Source organism: Lissotriton vulgaris, chromosome 3_1 (genome assembly GCF_964263255.1).
Source record: "Lissotriton vulgaris chromosome 3_1, aLisVul1.2, whole genome shotgun sequence".
NCBI lineage: Eukaryota > Metazoa > Chordata > Amphibia > Caudata > Salamandridae > Lissotriton > Lissotriton vulgaris.
This window is the reverse complement of record NC_141689.1, coordinates 29,929,897-29,948,868: the sequence shown is the minus strand read 5'-3', so window position 1 is coordinate 29,948,868 and position 18,972 is coordinate 29,929,897. Positions and strand designations below refer to the sequence as shown.

At 47.5% G+C, this 18,972-nt stretch overlaps 1 protein-coding gene across 1 annotated transcript in view; it reads right to left on the bottom strand.

The window, feature by feature from the left end:
• Positions 1-18,972, bottom strand: part of LOC147725860 (vomeronasal type-2 receptor 26-like) — a 299,837-nt gene that overhangs the window by 43,727 nt on the left and 237,138 nt on the right. The window contains exon 4 of the mRNA XM_086962808.1: positions 5,595-5,831. Coding sequence (XP_086818934.1) covers positions 5,595-5,831 — 237 coding nt within the window. The remainder of the gene's footprint in view (positions 1-5,594; positions 5,832-18,972) is intronic.

The following is an 18,972-nucleotide window of genomic DNA, read 5'->3' as shown; positions in this document are numbered from 1 at the left end:
GATGGGGCTTGGGCTGCTCTTCCCGGCTGGGGACAATACATCCACTGTTGGAGTTCCAGGCACGGTTTGGACACTGCGGCGGACGGGCCTTCATGTCCGCGCTTCCGCTGCTCTACCTGGCTACCGCCATCTTTGCTGTGGATTTTGATGCTCTATTGCCCCTCCCTTTGCGAACATGTTCCTTTTTTTGGCACCCCCTGTGTGGGGATCTGTGGCGGAATGTCGCCTGTTCTTCTTTCCTTTCTCTTTCTTGATCCCCTTGCTCTGTTCCCCTCCCCTTTTCTATTTTCACCTTGCATACTACAAAATAAAAATGTTATAAAAAAAAAAATGTATAGGTTTGCTAGGTTTCCCTAGGTACCGGCAGAGCTAGGATTAAAAATTCACAGCTAGGAACTTTGCAAGAAAAGAGTCAGTTTTCACTGTAAAAATGTGGTGTATTCACAATGCGTTTTGGGCTGTGTCCTTTCCCGGTCACTAGACCTACCCACACAAGTGCGGATCCATTTTTATTAGGAGACATAGGGGTACACAGAATAGTAGAGCATTTGTTATTACCTTTTGACTTTTGATGAATTTCTGTATTCCAAATGTAAGACATTGTGGAAAAAAGGGTCAGTTTTCACTCTAAAAGTGGGGTATGTCCACGTTGCATTTCGGGCCGTGTCCATTTGCGGGCACTAGACCTACCCACACAGGTGAGGTAGCATTTGTATCAGGACACATAGGGCAACACATAATTGTAGAGCAACTGTTAATACCTTTTGACTTTTGCTGCATTCATTTCTACCTTCCAAATGTAATACAATGTGTTAAAAAGAAGTCACTTTGAAAATTATCCTATCATTCACATGCTAGTATGGGTACCCACAATTTTGGAGAAGCGCAAACAGCTACTGTTTCTAAACTCTATTTTTTGTTCCTATTTCAGAAATACATAGGTGTATTTTATACTGATCTTTCACTATTTATATTTTCCCAAATGAATTGGTTTATACCCGGTTCGCAATGAAAAACCATTGCAAGATGCTGCACAGTTATTGGCTCTGGGTTCCTCAGGTTCTTGGTGAACCTACAAGTCCTATATATCCCCACAACCAGAAGAGGCCTTTAGATGTAACTTAATAGTGCTTTTAAAAATCTGAGCTACTTAGAAGAAGTTACAGGCGAAAACATTAGCACAAATTGCTGTTTCTTTCAACTCATTTTTTCTATTTTCAACAGTTAGTTTCTATAGGAAAACCTTGAAGGATCTACACAAATGACCCCTTGCTGAATGCAGAATCTTGCCCACTGTTTAGAAATGTATAGCTTTCCAGGATCCATTATTGCTGTTATACCCATGTTTACCATTATATGGAAGGAGGTTGAAAGCACAGAAAATAGCAAAAATAGTCTATGACTTAGTAACATGCCAAAACTGTGTAAAATATTTAGCTTTTCTGACAAATGTCTTTCAGTCCCTGAAAGCAGGATGGATGGTGATTTAATCACCATAAATCCATTGTTGATACCATTTGCAGGGAAAATACCTGAAGATTTCAACTGCAGCACTTTTTTCCCATTCATATTTTTTTCTGATTTAGTTTATTTTGGCATATATCTGGGTCCTCTCCAGGTCAATCAACAAACCCTTGGTACCTCTTAAATCCCCATGATGTTGGAAGAAAAAGATGCAAATTTGGTGTGGATAATTATGTGGTCAAAATGTTACAGAGGCCTAAGGGCGAACTACACCAAACAGTCAAAAAAAGTCTTAGCACAGGGAGGGAAAAGGCCTTGCAACAAATAGGTTAATGCCACCAGAACATCGCAAAAAGTGAAATTCCGGTATCACTGATTCACTATATTGGCAGGGGAACATTCTGCAAGGCTTCTTACTTAATTAGCCAAAGCAAGCGTCAGTGATAAGTACAATTAGGTACCGCTGAGCACCTGCCTAGCAGAAACAAGACACTAGATCATGCAATAATGTTGCAACGTAACCTAAGCGTAAGTTACTTCTGAGTGTAAGCAGCATGCTATTTCGATTTTTTTTTCTATTGTAGAACACAAACAGAGAAAATATTTGTAAATACACACAGAGCCCTAGAATCTTGAATCTTAGCAGATCGAGCAGTTCCTGTCACTGTCAAAAATAGCCATCCAGCAGTGCGTCAGCTGCTGGATACTGCGCCTAACCTGGCTGATGCACCACATGCACCGGCGCACACTCCCCCATCATCGCCGATGCTCTGTGCAAGAGTGCAACTGGGCCTGCCAGCATGAGTGGAGGTGGCACTGCACAAAAAACAGTGTTGCCACGTCATCCTCACCAAAGATCACACGGGGTTGCACACCGGTGAGGCGGTGCAGCCCCCAACACAGCCACCCTGCCTCTGCTATTGCACTGGGTGGGGTTGAATAAAAAGAAAAGGAAAGCAAAGAAGAAAGATCAGCAAGAAAGGGAAAATTAACAAAATGTCACAAAAAACACAAACAAAATCCCAAAAACATAAAATACACAAACATAAAGATACACACTAATATAAAAAATTAAAATGTTATGTTGTGTTGAGTGGCTTTTGTAAAGTACGCAGCTACTCAATTGAGTCTCCCGGCGCTGAGGTGTGATAACAACATTAGCTGTGTGCTATGACAGTCCAGGTTGATTGTTATTGCTGGAATAACCAAGTTTTCAAAGACTTCCTAAATGCAAGAAGGTCTTGCATTAGTCTCAGTTCCAGTGGCAGACTGTGCCATAATTGAGCCGCTTGTACCTGACAGGAATGTCCCCCTATCCACGCTTGAAGGTATCTGGGGATGCATGCCAACTGAAGTGTTGAGGACCTTAATGTACGTTGAGGGCAGTAGAACTGGACTCTCTACTTGATGTACCCGGCACCTATGCCGTGGAGAGCTTAAAAGCCAGGCCCATGGCCTTAAATTGGATCCTCTTGTGGACTGGGAGCCAGTGTAGGGATTTCAACTGTGTGGACATCCGTGCACTTGGGCCAAGCATGAGTATTGCACTGGCTCATGCATTCTGAGCCACCTGCAGCCCTGCTAATATATCCTCTGGCAACCCTAGGTACAGTACATTTATGTAGTCCAACCTGGAGCCTACTAGTGCTTGAACCACCGTTTTCGTATGCCTTACATGCAGGAGAGGCAGAAACTGCTTTAGCATTTTCAACACGCCAAAGAAGGATTCAACCACTGCCTGAATCTGTACCTGCATGGAGAGATTCTCATCCAGCTTCACGGAAGTTGTAGGGGGAGACATATCAGCTGGCCATCAGTTATGCCAAAAGTTGCTGGGGGTGGCCAAAGAAGATGATCTCCAACTTTTCTGGATTACATTTAAGCTGATTATACTGGAGCAAGGAGAGCCCTTCTGTTAAGCAGGAGTTAATTATGTCTCCTTTAAAATCTGTATCTTTGTCGCAGGTAAAGAGCAGCTGCGTATCGTTCACATATGATACCATTTTAGCTCCAAGCCCCTCTGCCAGAGTAGCTAAGGGTGACATATATAAATGAGAAAAGGGTGGGAGCCCTGAGGAACTCCCACCTCCAAAGGGAAGGTGGGGCAGCAAAAGGCAGGGACCAAACTGCTTGCTGGCGATCCTTTAGAAAGGAGGCAAACCAGTTGAGTACCGTACCCCAAAAACCGCACTCCTGAAGTCTTACTAGGAGTCAGTCATGGGGAACGGTATCAAAGGCCGCAGATAAGTCCAATAGTATCAGCACGGCCTTGCCGTCCTTTTCCGAAATGTCCTTTATGGCCTTCCACACTTCCTGCAGCTCCGTCTCAGTGCTGAAATTTGCCCTGAATCCAAACTGACTCTGGTGGAGTATTGAATTAGTTTTTACAAATGAGGTGATGGCATGATTCACAAGTTTTTCCAGGGCCCTAGAAAAGAAAGGAAGCAGAGGTATCGGCCTGTAGTTAGAGGCTAGCTCTGGGTCCAATGTCGTTTTTTTAATAAGGTAAGAATTTTTGCCCTCTTCTATCTATCGGGGACCTGCCCCACCTGCAGAGAGAGATTAAGGATCCGATTTACCGCTGTATTAATAATATCCGCTATTGATGCCAGAATGGTAGTAGGGCATGGATCAGGGGGAGAGCCGGATTTTAGGCCTTTCATGATTTCTAAGGATTTGTCCATGGAGACCAATGGGAACTGTTCCAGAGACGGTTCTCTGACTTGAGTTAAGGAGGAGTCAAACTCACAACTGTCTCTGAGTCCCGGAGATGTTGTCAGGAAGTTCTCCTCTATATTTTTGATCTTGGCATGAAAAGAGGAGGCCATACGGTCAGTCCATGCCTGAGAAGGGATGAATGACTTGGCTGCCACTGCAGGGGAGGAAAGTTCACTAACTATTCTAAAAATGTCCTTGTTTGTGTTCGTTTCAAGTTCAATTTTAAAGGAGAAAAAAATTGTCTCCACAAGAACTTGTTTGCAGTGAGCCTTCAGTGCCTGTTTATAAATCATTTTTCATCATTCGGGTCAAAGTGCTTCCGCCCGATCCTTTCTAGGTGTTTGCAGATCCTCTTACTTTCTTTAAGGGTAGTCATAAACCAAGGTGCAGAGGATCGGACAGTCTTCCCAGGACACAAATGGGTGCAAGTTCCCCTGCCTGAAGCTGGGGACAGTTATGCAGGCCCCCAACATCCGCCTCCAAATCTCTTCTAAATGAATCGGATGCCAGTTGGTGGCAGTACTCAATGCATCAGGAGTAATTAGATAAAAAAGAGGGGTAGAATAGTTTTAAAGGGGGGAAGTTTAGACAGATAAAATAGAGATTACATTTTATGCCCAGTACCATACTGAGAGCAGACAATCAAGATGGCCACGCCAATGCGAATTGTGTGGGCTAATTCGTCCAACATTTGGAATACAAGTACGCACTTGAGAACTGCGTGATGTTGTTTGCATGTAATATGGAATAGGAGAACGCACACTGTGTTCCCATTGCAATGCGAACACGTGTGCTGGCAAACTTCGTCCGCGAGTGGAACTCCACTTAGTGCAGCAGACGTCTTTTGCGACTTTGCACAACTCACCGAATTCCGCCCATGGCTAGTAAGTAATCTTCACGTGCCAAAACAGTCATCTTCAAGCCAAAATATCATAAAACTTTTTGACCATGCACATGACTCACATGTGAGGCATCTCTAATTTGGGAGAATGCTCATTTAAATGAATCTCTAATGTCTGGTAAGAAGGAAAATATTATGCCTGAGGAAAAAATAAATAAGGGAAAAATATATTTTTTGTTAATTTCACTATGAATTGTTCAGTAACGTGACATCTATAGAGATAATGTGGTGAAGTACATCCATGAGCAAAGCATACACAAAAACATGGTCATCAATTATTTCCATATATTCCTGTGACTTCAGAGTCTATGGATGCAAATGGAATAACAGACTTCAGAGATTATGTAAAGATTTATACATTTAAATAACTGACTCATATAAAGAAACCCATAAGTTATTCTTCTTTTGTAATTACAACAACTGAAGATAGATTTAGTCAAACATCCTCACTGTATTAAAGTGTACGCAGGGCATAGCTTAGAAGGGATACCTGAGGCAGATTTGCAATGACAGATCCATTTTGTGACCCATTGAATTGCCAGATGAGGGTGCTCTCATTTATGGAAAGCTGATGTCCTGGTGGAGCTGATTGATCAAAAGTTCCAACTTGGACTCTTGAGATGGTTCCATTAGGAAAGAAATCCCAAGACATAACATCAAAAACAGCTGGCACTTCCCCATTGTCATTAAAACCAAACTCAGCTCCAGCCGGTGTCTTGAAATGAATCTTCTGAAGGAATTCATTTACCTAAAAATAAGATAACATATATTTGATATGGGTGAGAGTTAAAGTATGATAGCATTATTGTGTGTATACTTATGAGTTATCAATTATTTAATGCCTGTTGAAAATTACATTTGTTAATGAGTGAGATACATTCTGGCACACTAGTATTCCACATTTTTTAGAGCTTCTATTTATTGATTTTGGGTGAATAAAAATAAATTGAGTGAGAAGAGAACCCATTATGAATATTTGCACTTTATTCATGCCAATTACAGTTTCAAGTGAACTACAGATTAAAGTCAAGTGGGCCAGTGCAGTTTAATTTTTAGATGGAGCATAGTTCACAAAGCTTGGGGTTGAAGAGATACTCCTTAATAAATAAGGTAAATCTGTGTGCACCTAATGTAGGTTGCAGAAGTTGTTTGCACTTAGGTCCACAAACCAAGTGGAACAGTGTCACAGATATTATGTGATGTCATTAGTGATCTGTCGGATGTCATCAAAGATGATATTTTAGATCATGGTGCAAGAGTACCTGTGTTGTAAGCAGGATTGTTTTTGGGAAGGAAGGTGCACCTTCCTGCACAAAAACAATTCTCAGAATGCAGTACACATAGAAATTAACAATGAGAAATAAAGGTATTCCTCCTTCTTACGCCTCACCAGGGAAGGCGTACCATTTTGACTCATTCCAATGTCGGCCAGTTATGATAATATTAAATCTTGGAATGTACCAAAATCCACTGTTGAATATGTGCGAACCCCATGCCCCACCTAAGGAACACCTCCCTAGGGCAGACTAATGCAACACAGTGATTTGCACTGCATCGCATTACTCTATATTCATCAAGCCATGCAATGCTTGACAAATCTTACATAAAAGTTGCATCGCTCTTGCTCCACATTGCGTAGCGCAAGGGCGATGCAATGCTTTAAGAAATATGCCACTAGATATATAGGCAATTTGGGGCCATATGTATGAAGGTACCGATTTGCGATTCGGAAATAGCGATTATTAGGAAATTGCTATTTCAGAATTGCAAATTAGTATGTATGTACAAATTCGCATTTTTTTAGCAAATTCTTGGTATTCCTTAATTCTGATTAGCAAATTGCGAATCGCAATTAAGGAATACTTTCCCATTCATTTCTATGGGCCAGGAGGCCCATAGGAATGAATGGGAAGGTATTCTCAATTTTGCGATTCGCAAATTGAAAATCGCAAATTGAGAATAATTTCTAGGGTGCAGGGGTGTCCAAAGGACACCCTGTTGCACCCCTGAAATATGCATGGGTCGACATGTGGCGCACATACGTGCCCTCAGGGCACGTATGTGCGTCACATGGCACTTTGAAAAATGCTGAAATGTTCATTTTTCAAGGAATTCCCAACTTACCACCAACTAGAAGTTGGTGGTAATTTGCGATTCCTTAAGGGCATTTTGCAATTTTTTTTTGCTTCATACATTGCATTTAAGGAATCGCAAAATTTGCGATTCCTTAAATGCAATTGCAAAATAAGGAATAGGAAATTTTGTGATTCATTATTTTGCACCAGATTTTACTTTATACATACCATTTTGCAAATTCGCATTCGCAAAGGCCAAATTTCGGCCTTTGCGAATGCAAATTTGCTTCATACATATGGCCCTTGATGTCTACATTGATCTTCCCACAGAGTTTAAATGATGTTCCATGTTGTGTTCTGTATTGCAAATACATCTACACGTTGCAGATTCAAACAAGATGAAAAGGAAGGGCTTTCAACGTACTCAGATGAAATGCAAAGATCTAATGCACAAACTAGAAAATTTCACTGAGCGTGTAATAAGGTGCAATGACATGTGCAGCCACATAGTCTCATGGTCCCCTTTTGATACCTGGGATGCCCGTGTTTAGGGCTGACAAGAAAAGTGGGAGTTTAGGAATGCCTCTTTTAGAGATAACAAATGATAAAAATATGTTAAGTATATTTGGTCCAGGGATATGGGGTGATGATCAGGTACTGGACCAGGTACTGGATTATCAGGCAATCTTAATTCCTGTAAAAATGGATAATGTAAATAATTTTCAAGGTGCTCAGAGCCCTGCAGATCTTTCATTCTCAGACAAATATGACATTTTACCCAATGTTGATGGTCACATTATAAAAAATATAAACAAATATCTGTGTATTGAAAAGTGTACTAAATACAATGAATGTTATAACAAGGTGCACTTGACTACCATTCAAATAAAATTGAAATTTAGGTGGATCTGTTAAATACTTTCGCAGTCTATGTGGCCGGTATTGACTTAAAATTATAAAACCTGACAGGATTGGTGGTTAAGGCCCAGGCTGAGGTTAATGACCAATTTATAAGATGTACATGTTCTTATATGTTGGATAAAATGTCTGATCTCCCAGAAATGTTAGGTTCTCTTGTGAAAGACGTTAAAAAAAACAGCAGGGAAACTGGTTTTGGATAGAAACTTGGTTTGTACAAAGGGAGGGGGTGATAGAGTATATTGTGAAAAGAAGTTGCGGCGAAAGTGGGTTGTGATAACTCCGGTTTGCTAAAGCAGGTAGATGGGGAGACCGAGGTCAGTCTATGTCTAGCTGTACATTTTTGAGGATGGTCATGTCTCTAATGGATTCAAGAAAGGCAAGTCAATATCTACTGCCAAACCCCTGTGCATAAGCTTCAAGGAAAAGGGTGCGGAAAGAGCAGAATAAGGCCAGAAGGACAGTTGCCTTACCAGCTACAGCAGCAAAGTCCACAGATTATTATCCTATATTTAAACCAGCTGTTAAGAAATGCTTACGTCAGGTCGATGTTGTAGCAGGTGGGGATTCCTCTATAGTATTCTTGTTACCAATGAGGGATAATGATCAGGGATCTGCAAACGGTAGTAATATTTATGCTCTAAGACCTAACGGCATAATAAAATCAGACTTGTTAGATATCAGTAAGGAATGTGGGATTAAATTGGAAAATAAACCCCAGGTGCCAGGACTTTTTCCCAAAGAACACGTTGTTGATACATGGAATTGGTTAAGTACCATAGAAATGCTAGAATCTACAAATGCCCAGAGTATATCCCCATAAAAAATATTCCCTAAATCTACTTTACCTAAAGAAAGTAATTTAGGTTTGTTAAGCCCCATGTGTGGCCATCAGGAATGCAGAAATGGGGACACCAAACTAGTAATGCACCCCTTGCATGTATCCCAGGGATCCTATGATAGCCTCAACAGGGGTTTAATATTGAAAATCATTTCAACTATCCCTGACTTAGCATATATTAAATCCACTGATTTGGTGTTGGTACAATTTTGACAGGTACAGCCCAACACTCCTCGAGAGTTCACTATTACAACTTGGTCTTCGAGTGATATAGTGACTAAGATTTTAGGATCAACTATGCACTTTATGGAATGCAGAATTAGGGTCAAGATCAGGGCCAGTGTACAATATCCCCTGATCTTGAAGGTATTGGCCCTTAAGGTGGATACATTTTGCAAAATAGTTGAAAGTAACAAGCCAAATCCAGCACTTAGAGGAGCAGCGGGTCAATCAAATAACCAATCTTGCAGTTCTGGTCTGTTTATTACCAATCCCCAGTGAGGGGGTCGTGTTTGCGAGTGGCTACCTGAAAACAACGTGCGAATGGAGGACTGGTCTTGGCTGCCAGCATCATTGGCAAAGGTGCCATGTGGAGATAGCAACTGAATAACCGGAGCTATTGATATTACCGTAAATGAGATAAGTCTATGCTCCTTGAATGTCCAAGGACTGAATAATTTATTGTCTGACCCAGATACAATATTAATTTTAAATTCATTTGAATTTTTATTATTCCAGGAAACATGATGAGAACAAATGACTCCTTTATCTGGATTTAATGAATATAGTATTCCGGCAGTAAAAACCAATACATTTGGCCATGCAAAATGTGGATTGGTGTGTTATAGTGCAGCCAACTTAAACCTAGTTGTGGAAGTGGTAGACTTTAATTTGGGTTGGCTACAATGCCTTGTGGTAAAGATCATTTACCATTGATTTAAGTTGAGTTATTCTTAACGTGTACCTGAGTGCCAATAAAAATAAGTCTGCACAGTTTTATATCCTGCAGGATATTCTGAGCGCAATAATAATCCTATATCCAGGTGTTGGCTTAATAGTATCAGGTGATTTTAATTTGCAACTATTTTGGTTTTCAGAATCTAATTGTAAGTCGGGAGGTCTGGCAAAGAACTGATGTGACATTATGTCTGAGGCTGGAGCCAGCCAGTTAAAAGAAAAATCTAGATTTTCTCCCACGTTCAGGAATTCTAAGCAAGGTTTAATCATTGAGTATACATTCATTTCAGACAATTTGAGATCAAGTATATCTGAATGCAAGGTAATCGGCCGGGCACAAAGTGATCACAACCCCTAGGTTGTAAAGTTGTATTTTTCTTTAGAATGTCATTCTAAATCCAATGATCTTCCCAACATGGCATATTCTGCATATACTAAATCTAATCAGGAGGGAGAAGGAAATTGTGATCCGTCCCGTTTCCTGTATATCTAATCTCATAAATCACTTAGGGAAGGATCACTTGTCCTGCATAACCTGGGTATACAGGTGATGTTTGTGTATGTCCCAAGATAAAAAAACCCTCATGCACGTGTGAATTGGATCGAGTTAGCAGTGTATCTTGGTTCTCCGCTGTTCATTCAAGTGACTGCATAATCATTGGGTTAGTTGTTATGCAACCTCCACCCGGAGTTATTTACCCTTGGTTAAAAACAGTAGTGATCAGTGATGACTGGTAGGTGAATTAATCTAAAATACTCAGACAGCCAGACTTCTTATTTATTATTTCTGGATTCAAGTAGGTTGTCAGAAAATGTATAGATGTGCGTACAGGGAATGATTAGGATTCTTACGCACTCAATTTTCGTGATTATAAAAAGGTCGACATGTTTCAGCCCTTGGTTGCCTTGTCAGGTCATGTGGGCTTTTTTCAGGACCATGTGAAGTGTAGTGGTGTCTCATATATAAGAACTTCTTATTATGATGAAAGGTGTAGCAAAGTGACGTAATAGTCCTTCACCTCAGGGATGTCTCGTAGTACCTGCTACAATAATTGATATAGAAAACCAAGGGGGAAGGAAAGCCGGGAAGGAAAGAGAGATGCAGAAAGAGGCAAGAGGGGTACATAAAGAGGCAGGAGGGGTGCAGAAAGAATAAGAGAACTGCAGAATGAATCAACAGAGGTGCTGAAAGAGGCACACACGGTGCATAAAAAGACAAGACAGGTAAAAAAAGAAGGAACAGAAGTACAGAAAGGCAAGAGTGGTGCAGAAAGAGAGAAGAGAGGTGTAGAAAGAGGCAATAGAGTTGCAGAAAGAGGGACGAGGCGTGCAGAACCAGGCAAAAGGGGTGCAGGAAGAAGAAAGTGAGGTACAGAAAGTGGCAAGAGAGGTGCAGAAAGAGGTAAGAGAGTTACAGAAAGAGGCAAGTGAAGTTCAGAAGGAGGCAAGAGAACTGCAGAAAGAGGCAAGTAAGGTGCAACAAGAATCAATATAAGTGCAGAAAGAAGCAACACAAGTGCAGAAAGAGGGAAGATGGGTGGAGAGAAAGGGTTGCAGAAAGAAGCAAGATAGGTGCAGAAAGAAACAAAAGAAGTGCAGAAAGAAGGAACAGAGGTGCTGAAAGAGGCAAAAAGGGTACAGAAAGACATTTGAGGGGTACATAAAAAGGCAAGGAAGATGCAGAAAGAGGGAAGAAGGGTGCGGAAAGAAGCAAGAGGGGTTCAGAAAGAAGCAAATGAGGAGCAGAAAGAGGCAACAGATGTGCAGAAAAAGAAAGAAATGTGCAGAAAGAAACAACAGAATTGCCGAAAGAGGCAAGAGATGCACATAAGGAAGCAAGAGTGGCTTGCACACCATTAGTACCAATTTAACACCCACATGTAGCAATAAGTAACAGGTGACCATTCTTCGCTGTAACACTTGTCGCTGCATTTTTGGTAACGTTTGAGCCATTTGACATCGAAACAAGGCTTATTTTGTTCTTGCGATTAGGGAGCAGATGGTGAATTATGTGGTTAATGCGGAAAAGGTATATTTGCACTAAAGTCCATCGGAATGCCCCCATGGTCCCTGCTGGCTCCCCACCTCCTACGGGAGCCAACATTGCTTTTAGGCAAGGGGAGCTGCTAACATGGCCAAAAGCAATTCTGCTTTGCTTCGTTGAAGTGAGAGCAGAATTAATATTCTTACAAATTAACAACCCGGTTACCCCTATAATGCATTTGATACAAAGGTGCATAAAGACCAGGTAAATCCATTAGGACACCCTATAATTTCAACTATGGGTAGTGCCCTAGAAAATACATTGAAGTTTGTAGACTAATTTCTTTGTCCAATAGTTGAAACCCTTCCATCTTACATTTAGGACACAGGGGATTTTCTAAAGTGGGTCTATGATTTGCCATGGGAAAGTGATTTCCGATTAATGTCACCACACTATATACCAGCATCAAGCATGAAGATGGTCTGAATGCGGTTAAATATTACCTAGGAGGCAGACCTGTAAAATTCTGGTCTCATACACAAATGTTTATTGCAATGACTTCCATTTACCTAAAAAATAACTATTTTCTCTTTAATGGCGAATTGTTTCATCAGACATATGGCTCAGCTATGGGCACCTGCTTTGCCCCCAGCTATGCAAATTTGCATATGGGCTGGTGGGAGGAGCAGGTGGTCCAGAAGCTGCACCCAGATGAGTGGCAAAACAATGTCATGCATTGGAGTCAATTCATTGACGATTTATTCGTCATATGGAGAGGCTCAGACCAGTCACTAATTGATATTGTAAAGAAATTTCAGATTAACAATTGAAATCTTAAATTCAATAGCACGGTCGGCGCAACTAGTGTTAATTTCCTTGATTTGACAGTGTATATAAAAGATGGGAGGTTGGAGACTTTGTTATATCACAAATCTACATCTGGTAATACATTGCTAAACGCAACAAGGTGACCGTTGACCCGGTCGCTCCACTACCGCACGGCCCCTGTGTGCCCGGATTCTGCTGCCGCTGCCTGCTTGGCCCTCTTCCCGCCGCCTCTCCTTAGGGCCCCTGCTCTCCAGGCTTGCCCCGATCTCCAGGCTTGCCCTCGCTATCCCCCGCTTCGCTTTCCCGCTCTTCCCCCTCTACTCCCCGCCGCTGCTCTCCTGCGGCCCGCCCCCCTCTCCTGTCTCCAGCTCCCCATTCGCCGCCCGCTCCCGCCGCCCAGCTGCTCCTCCCTCCCACTTTGCCATAAATGGCGGTGACCGCGCGTACGTGCAGCGGCAACGCCCAGCGGGCGAGCCGATTGCGCTCCAAAGGCGTGCCAAAGGCAAGCCCGTCTATGCCCGTCCACGCCTGGACCACAACCAGTGCCAGAACCTCTGGACCCCGCCAGAGCCAGCCTACCCAACTGAGCTACGCACTCAACACTGGCCGACATCCAGCCTGCTACCAAGCCACCCCAAAACGCACCCACGGAGCCTTCACCTGCCATGTCTGCTTCTTCACCTGCACTTGGTCCTGCACCGCACCAGCCAACACAGCCCCCAACAACAACCACCTCAAGTGCATCCTGCTCAACACCCGCTCCATCCACAGGCACGCCGTCGAACTATGGGACCTCCTGGACAAAACGGCACCAGACGTCGCCTACTTCACAGAAACCTGGATGAACGCCTCCTCAGTCCCCGACATCACCATTGCCATCCCGGACGGCTACAAGATCATCCGGAGGGACCACGTCAACCAGACCGGAGGAGGCATCACCATCGCCCACAGAAACACTATCCGCATCACGACCAACACCGACGACACCCTCGCCACCGCAGAGCACCTGCACTTCCAGATTCACACAGTCCCCAAGACCACCCTCAGAGGAACCCTCATCTACAGACCCCCTGGACCACGCTCACAATTCAGCGAGGTCATCGCAGACTTCATCAGCCCGCTCACCCTCACCTCCCCTGACTACATCCTCCTAGGAGACCTCAACCTCCACCTGGAGAACGACCAGGACAACAACACCACCGCCCTACTATACAACCTTGCCAACCTCGGATTCAAGCAACTGGTCAACACCTCCACCCATTACGCCGGCCACACGCTCGACCCGTCTTCTCCTCCAGCAACCACATCTCCTTCAGCCACACCACTGAGCTCCATTGGACCGACCACAGCTGCGTACACATCAACTTCAGGAAAACAATGACCCACCACCGCCCTCAACAACCCCCCCGAAGATGCTGGAGCAAGATCACCACCGACCAACTCACCACTCCCCAACGAAGGAGCCCGCAACCTCACACAGTGGATCACCAACTGCACCGACACCCTTGCTCCAATGAAAAACCCTCCCAGCAACCTCAACAGCAAGAAAGCTGCATCAAAGACTCCAAGAAATCCTGCCGTGACCTCGAGAAAGCCTGGCACCACAAGCAGTCAACGGATAACATGACAGCCCTCAAGAACGCCACTGCAAACACCACCAGCTGATCCGCACCACCAAAAGGTCATCCTTCAGAGAACGACTGGACAACAACACCCACAACAGCAAGGAACTCTTCAACGTCGTGAAAGAGCTCTCCAACCCTAACGCCTTCTCAAGACCTCTGCAACTCTCTGACCACCTTTTTTCACTGTAAGATCGTCGACATACACAACAGGTTCGGCGCTCAGAACACGTACCCCACCACCAATTCTACACCCCCCACCACCACCATGTGCGCCTGGACTGGTCAGCACGGAAGAAACCACCCACACGATGAACACCATCCACTCGGGCTCCCCAGCCGATCCCTGCCCACACCACATCTTCAACAAAGCCGACTCCATCATCGCACCCATACTTCGGGACATCTTTAACAACTCCTTCATATCCGCCACCTTCCTGGAGAGCTGGAATCACGCAGAGATCAGCGCCCTCCTGAAGAAACCCACCGCTGACCCCTCAGACCTCAAGAACTTCCGCCCCATCCCGCTCCTCCCCTTCCCTGTAAAGGACATCGAGAAAACCGTCAACAAACAGCTGACAGCCTTGCTGGAGACGAACAGCTCCCTTGACCCATTGCAGTCCAGATTCCAAGCAAACCACAGCACCGAGACCGCCCTCATCGCGGCCACCGATGACATCCGGTCCATGCTGGACAACGGAGAAACCGCCGCCCTCACCCTGCTCGACCTTTCGGCTGCGTTCAACACGGTCTGCCACCGCACCCTGACAACCCGCCCCCGCCACGCCGGGATCCAAGGAAAGGCCCTGGAATGGATCACCTCCTTCCTCTCCGACAGAACCCAAAGAGTCTGTGTCCCGCCATTCGTCGCAGAAGCCACCAAGATCATCTGCGGCGTACCTCAAGGGTCCTCGCTCAGCCCCACCCTCTTCAACGTCTACATGAGCCCCCTCGCAGCCATCGCATGCAAGCACATCAACATAATCTCCTACGCTGACGATACCCAACTGATCCTCTCCCTCACCAACAACCCCACCTCCGCCAGAGCCAGCTTCCAGGACGGAATGAAAGACATCGCAGACTGGATGAAGCTCAGCCACCTGAAACTGAACTCAGACAAGATGGAAGGCCTCATCCTCGGCCCATCCATCTCCGCCTGGGACGACTCCTGGTGGCCCCCTGCTCTGGGCCCCCCACCCAAGCCCTCAGACCACGCATGCAACCTGGGCTTCATCCTTGACTCCTCCCTCACGATGGCCAGGCAAGTTAACGCCGTTACCTCCTCCTGCTTCAACACACTCTGCATGCTCCGTAAGATCTTCCGCTGGATCCCCACTGGAACCAGGAAAACGGTCACCCAGGCCCTCGTCACCAGCCGTCTGGACTACAGGAACGCCCTCTACGCTGGGACCACCGCCAATCTACAGGAAAGACTCCAGCGCATCCAGAACGCCTCAGCACGACTCGTCTTGGACATCCCCTCACACAGCTACATCTTCGCCCACCTGAGGGACCTGCGCTGGCTCCCCATCAGCAAAAGGATCACGTTCAGACTCCTCACCCACAAGGCTCTCCACGACTTGGGCCCCGAATACGTCAACAACCGCCTCACGTTCTACACGCCAACCCGCCAGCTCCGCCAGCCTCGCCCTCGCCACCATCCCACAGATCCACAGAACCACCACCGGAGGAAAATCCTTCACCTACCTGGTGTCCAAGACCTGGAACACCCACCCCACCCACCTACGACTCACCTAGGACCATCTCTCCTTCAGGAAGCAACTCAAGACCTGGCTTTCGAGCAGTAGCAGCCCCCCCCCCCCAGCGCCTTCAGACCCTAGCGGGTGAGTAGCGCGCTTTACAAATACTCTTGATTGATTGATTGATTGAACAAGCGTCCATCCCCAGAATTTAATCGAAAGTTTCCCCTATGGGGAATGCCTGTAGACTATGCATAACTGCAGTAATCAAGAAAGTTGTAATAATGAATTGGAGGTTTTAAAAGCACACTTAAAATCTAGAGGCTATTCTGAAGGATGTATAAAATCTGCCATCTACAAAGCTGCCACCCCTGTCTCAGCATAGTCAGACATAGTCAGACCTCACAGAGGTCTGACTGAGCAAACTCGGAGAAAAAGGACCATTGGGAAGGGGCTGAGAGTCAGGTGCGTATCCGGCCCCTGGGGGCCCCGGCGGCCAGGCCCGGGTTCTGCCTTTCCCTGTTTCGGAATCGCCGGACCTCAAGGAGGTCGGACTGAGGAAAAAAACTCAGAGAAAAAGGACCATCGGCAATGGGCTGAGAGACAGGTGCGAACCCTGGCCCCTGGGGGCCCCGGCGGGCAGGCCCAGGTGCTGCCTTGCCCATCTCAGCATCGCCGGACCTCATGCAGGTCTTCCTAAGCAAACTTGGAGAAAAAGAACCATTGGCAAGGGGCTGAGAGGCAGGTACGTACCCAGGCACCTGGGGGCCCCGGAGGGCAGGCCCGGGTTCTGCCTTCCCCTGATTCAGAATCGCCGGACTTCATGGACGTCTGACTGAACCTCTCCCTAGTAATATGGAGGAAAATAATCCCCCTTTCTTGTAATCCGTGCACACGAGGTGACAGAGGGGATCCAAGGCACAAAAGTACCCGACCTCCGGAAGCCCTCGCTGGGATAGGGGAGGCAAATGGTACCTCATCCGGACTTCCAGGAAAGTCCGGCCATCTGATCACCCCATAGGAAAGCATTGGGTGTGACCAGATGGCCAAGAGGATCAGTGTGACCAGATGGCCGAGGGGAAAGGTGCGACCAGATGGCCGGGCATGAAAGGGAAGCCATCTGGTCACTCTGTTGCCCAACGAAAGAGTGAGCGGGTGCCGGGGAATGGGGGACCAGAGGCCCTGGGCCCCAGCTGGGTCCCAGCCATGGAAGCTGCGAAGGAGACCCGACGGGCCTTCCGACCTGGGGCCCGCAGTCACCTTGACAATCAGGGGAGGCCTTCATGGGACCGACGGATCCCTGTCCTGGGCCCTTGGTAGAACAGTAGGCTGGGGGATGGGGCCTAGGGCCGGATCACCCAACCCGGGAACCAGCTGGTGCTCCCAAACCTGGAGGAGCAGGGGAAGCCTCCCCGGGCCTGCCAGACACCATCCCGGGCACCCTGCCACGTGGCAGGACAGAGGACCGTGCCCACGGTGGGGAGGCCAACCTCCCTGGGGCCCTCAGGGGCCACGAATGGAGCTCCTTAACCCAGACAAGAAGGGGCAGGCTCCTTGGGCACAATGGAACCCCATCCTGGGCCTTTGGCAGGGCTGCAGGCTGAGGGATAGGGTCCACGGCCAGAGCACCCATCCCGGGGCCCAGACAGGCCCCTGGACCCAGTCGGGTCTCCCAGGTACGGAGGCGCAGGGGAAGCCTCCCCGGGCCTGCGAACACCATCCCGGGCACCCTGCCACATGGCAGGACAAGGACAGAGCCCGGAGTGGGGAGACCACCCTCCCTGGGGCCCTCAGGGGCCCCGGATGGAGCTCCTGAACCCATCCAAGCAAAGGGAGGCTCCCCGGGCACAACGGAACCCCATTCTGGACCTTTGGCAGTGTGCCTGGCTGGGAGACAGGGCCCAGGGCTGGAGCACCGAACCCGGGGCCTGGCCGGGCCCCTGGACACAGCTGGGGCTCCCAGGCCCAGAGGCGCATGGGGAAGCCTCCCCGGGCCTGCCGAACACCATCCTGGGAACCCTGCCATGCAGCAGGACCGAGGACGGAGCCCAGGGTGGGGAGGCCACCCTCCCTGGGGCCCTTAGGGGCCCCAGATGGAGCTCCTGAACCCAGCCAAGCATGGGTAGGCTCCCCGGGCACAACAGAACCCCGACCTGGGCCTTTGGCAGTGCAGCAGGCTGGGGGACAGGGCCCAGGGCACCCAACCCATGGCCCGGCTGGGGCTCTGGACCCAGCCAAGCCTCCCCGGGCATGCTGGACCCCATCCCGGGCACCCTGCCACACGACATGACTGAGAACAGAGCCCTTGGTGGGCAGGCCACCCTACCCAGGCCGCAGGGAGCCACTGGACCCAACCAAGCAAGGGGAGGCTCCCTGGGCATGATGGAACCCCGTCCCAGGCCTTTGGTGGGGCAGCAGGCCGGGGGTGACAGGGCACAGTGCTGGAGTACCCGGGCTGCCCGGGCTCCCGGGCCCAGAGGCAAATGGGAAGCCTCCCCGGTCCCACAGGACCTTGCTCTGGTGCCTTGCCATCGATCAGGACCAAGGACAGCACCTGGGGTGGGGAGGCCAACCTCCCCGGAGCCCCTGGACCCAGCCCATCAGGGGGAGTCTCCCCCCGGGTCTGCCGGACCCCATCCTGGTCAGCCTGCCATGCGGCAGTCCCAGGGAAAAGACCCAGGGCCGGGGCGGCATCCAGGCCCAATCCAGCTGCTGGCTAATGACCACAAGGTTGAGAGGGGTACCAAAGTACCTTGTCCCTAGTAATCCGGAGGAAGGCTTTTCCTCTTTATGGGAACCCCTGCGTACCGAGTGACGGAGGGGACCCAGGGCGCAAATGTGCCCGAGCTCCTGGAGCCCTGTCTAGGATCGGGGAGGCAAATGGTACCTCATCAGGACTTCCAGGGTGGCCCCGCCATGAAGTCGCCCCATTGGAAAGCATTGCGTGTGACCAGATGGCTGAGG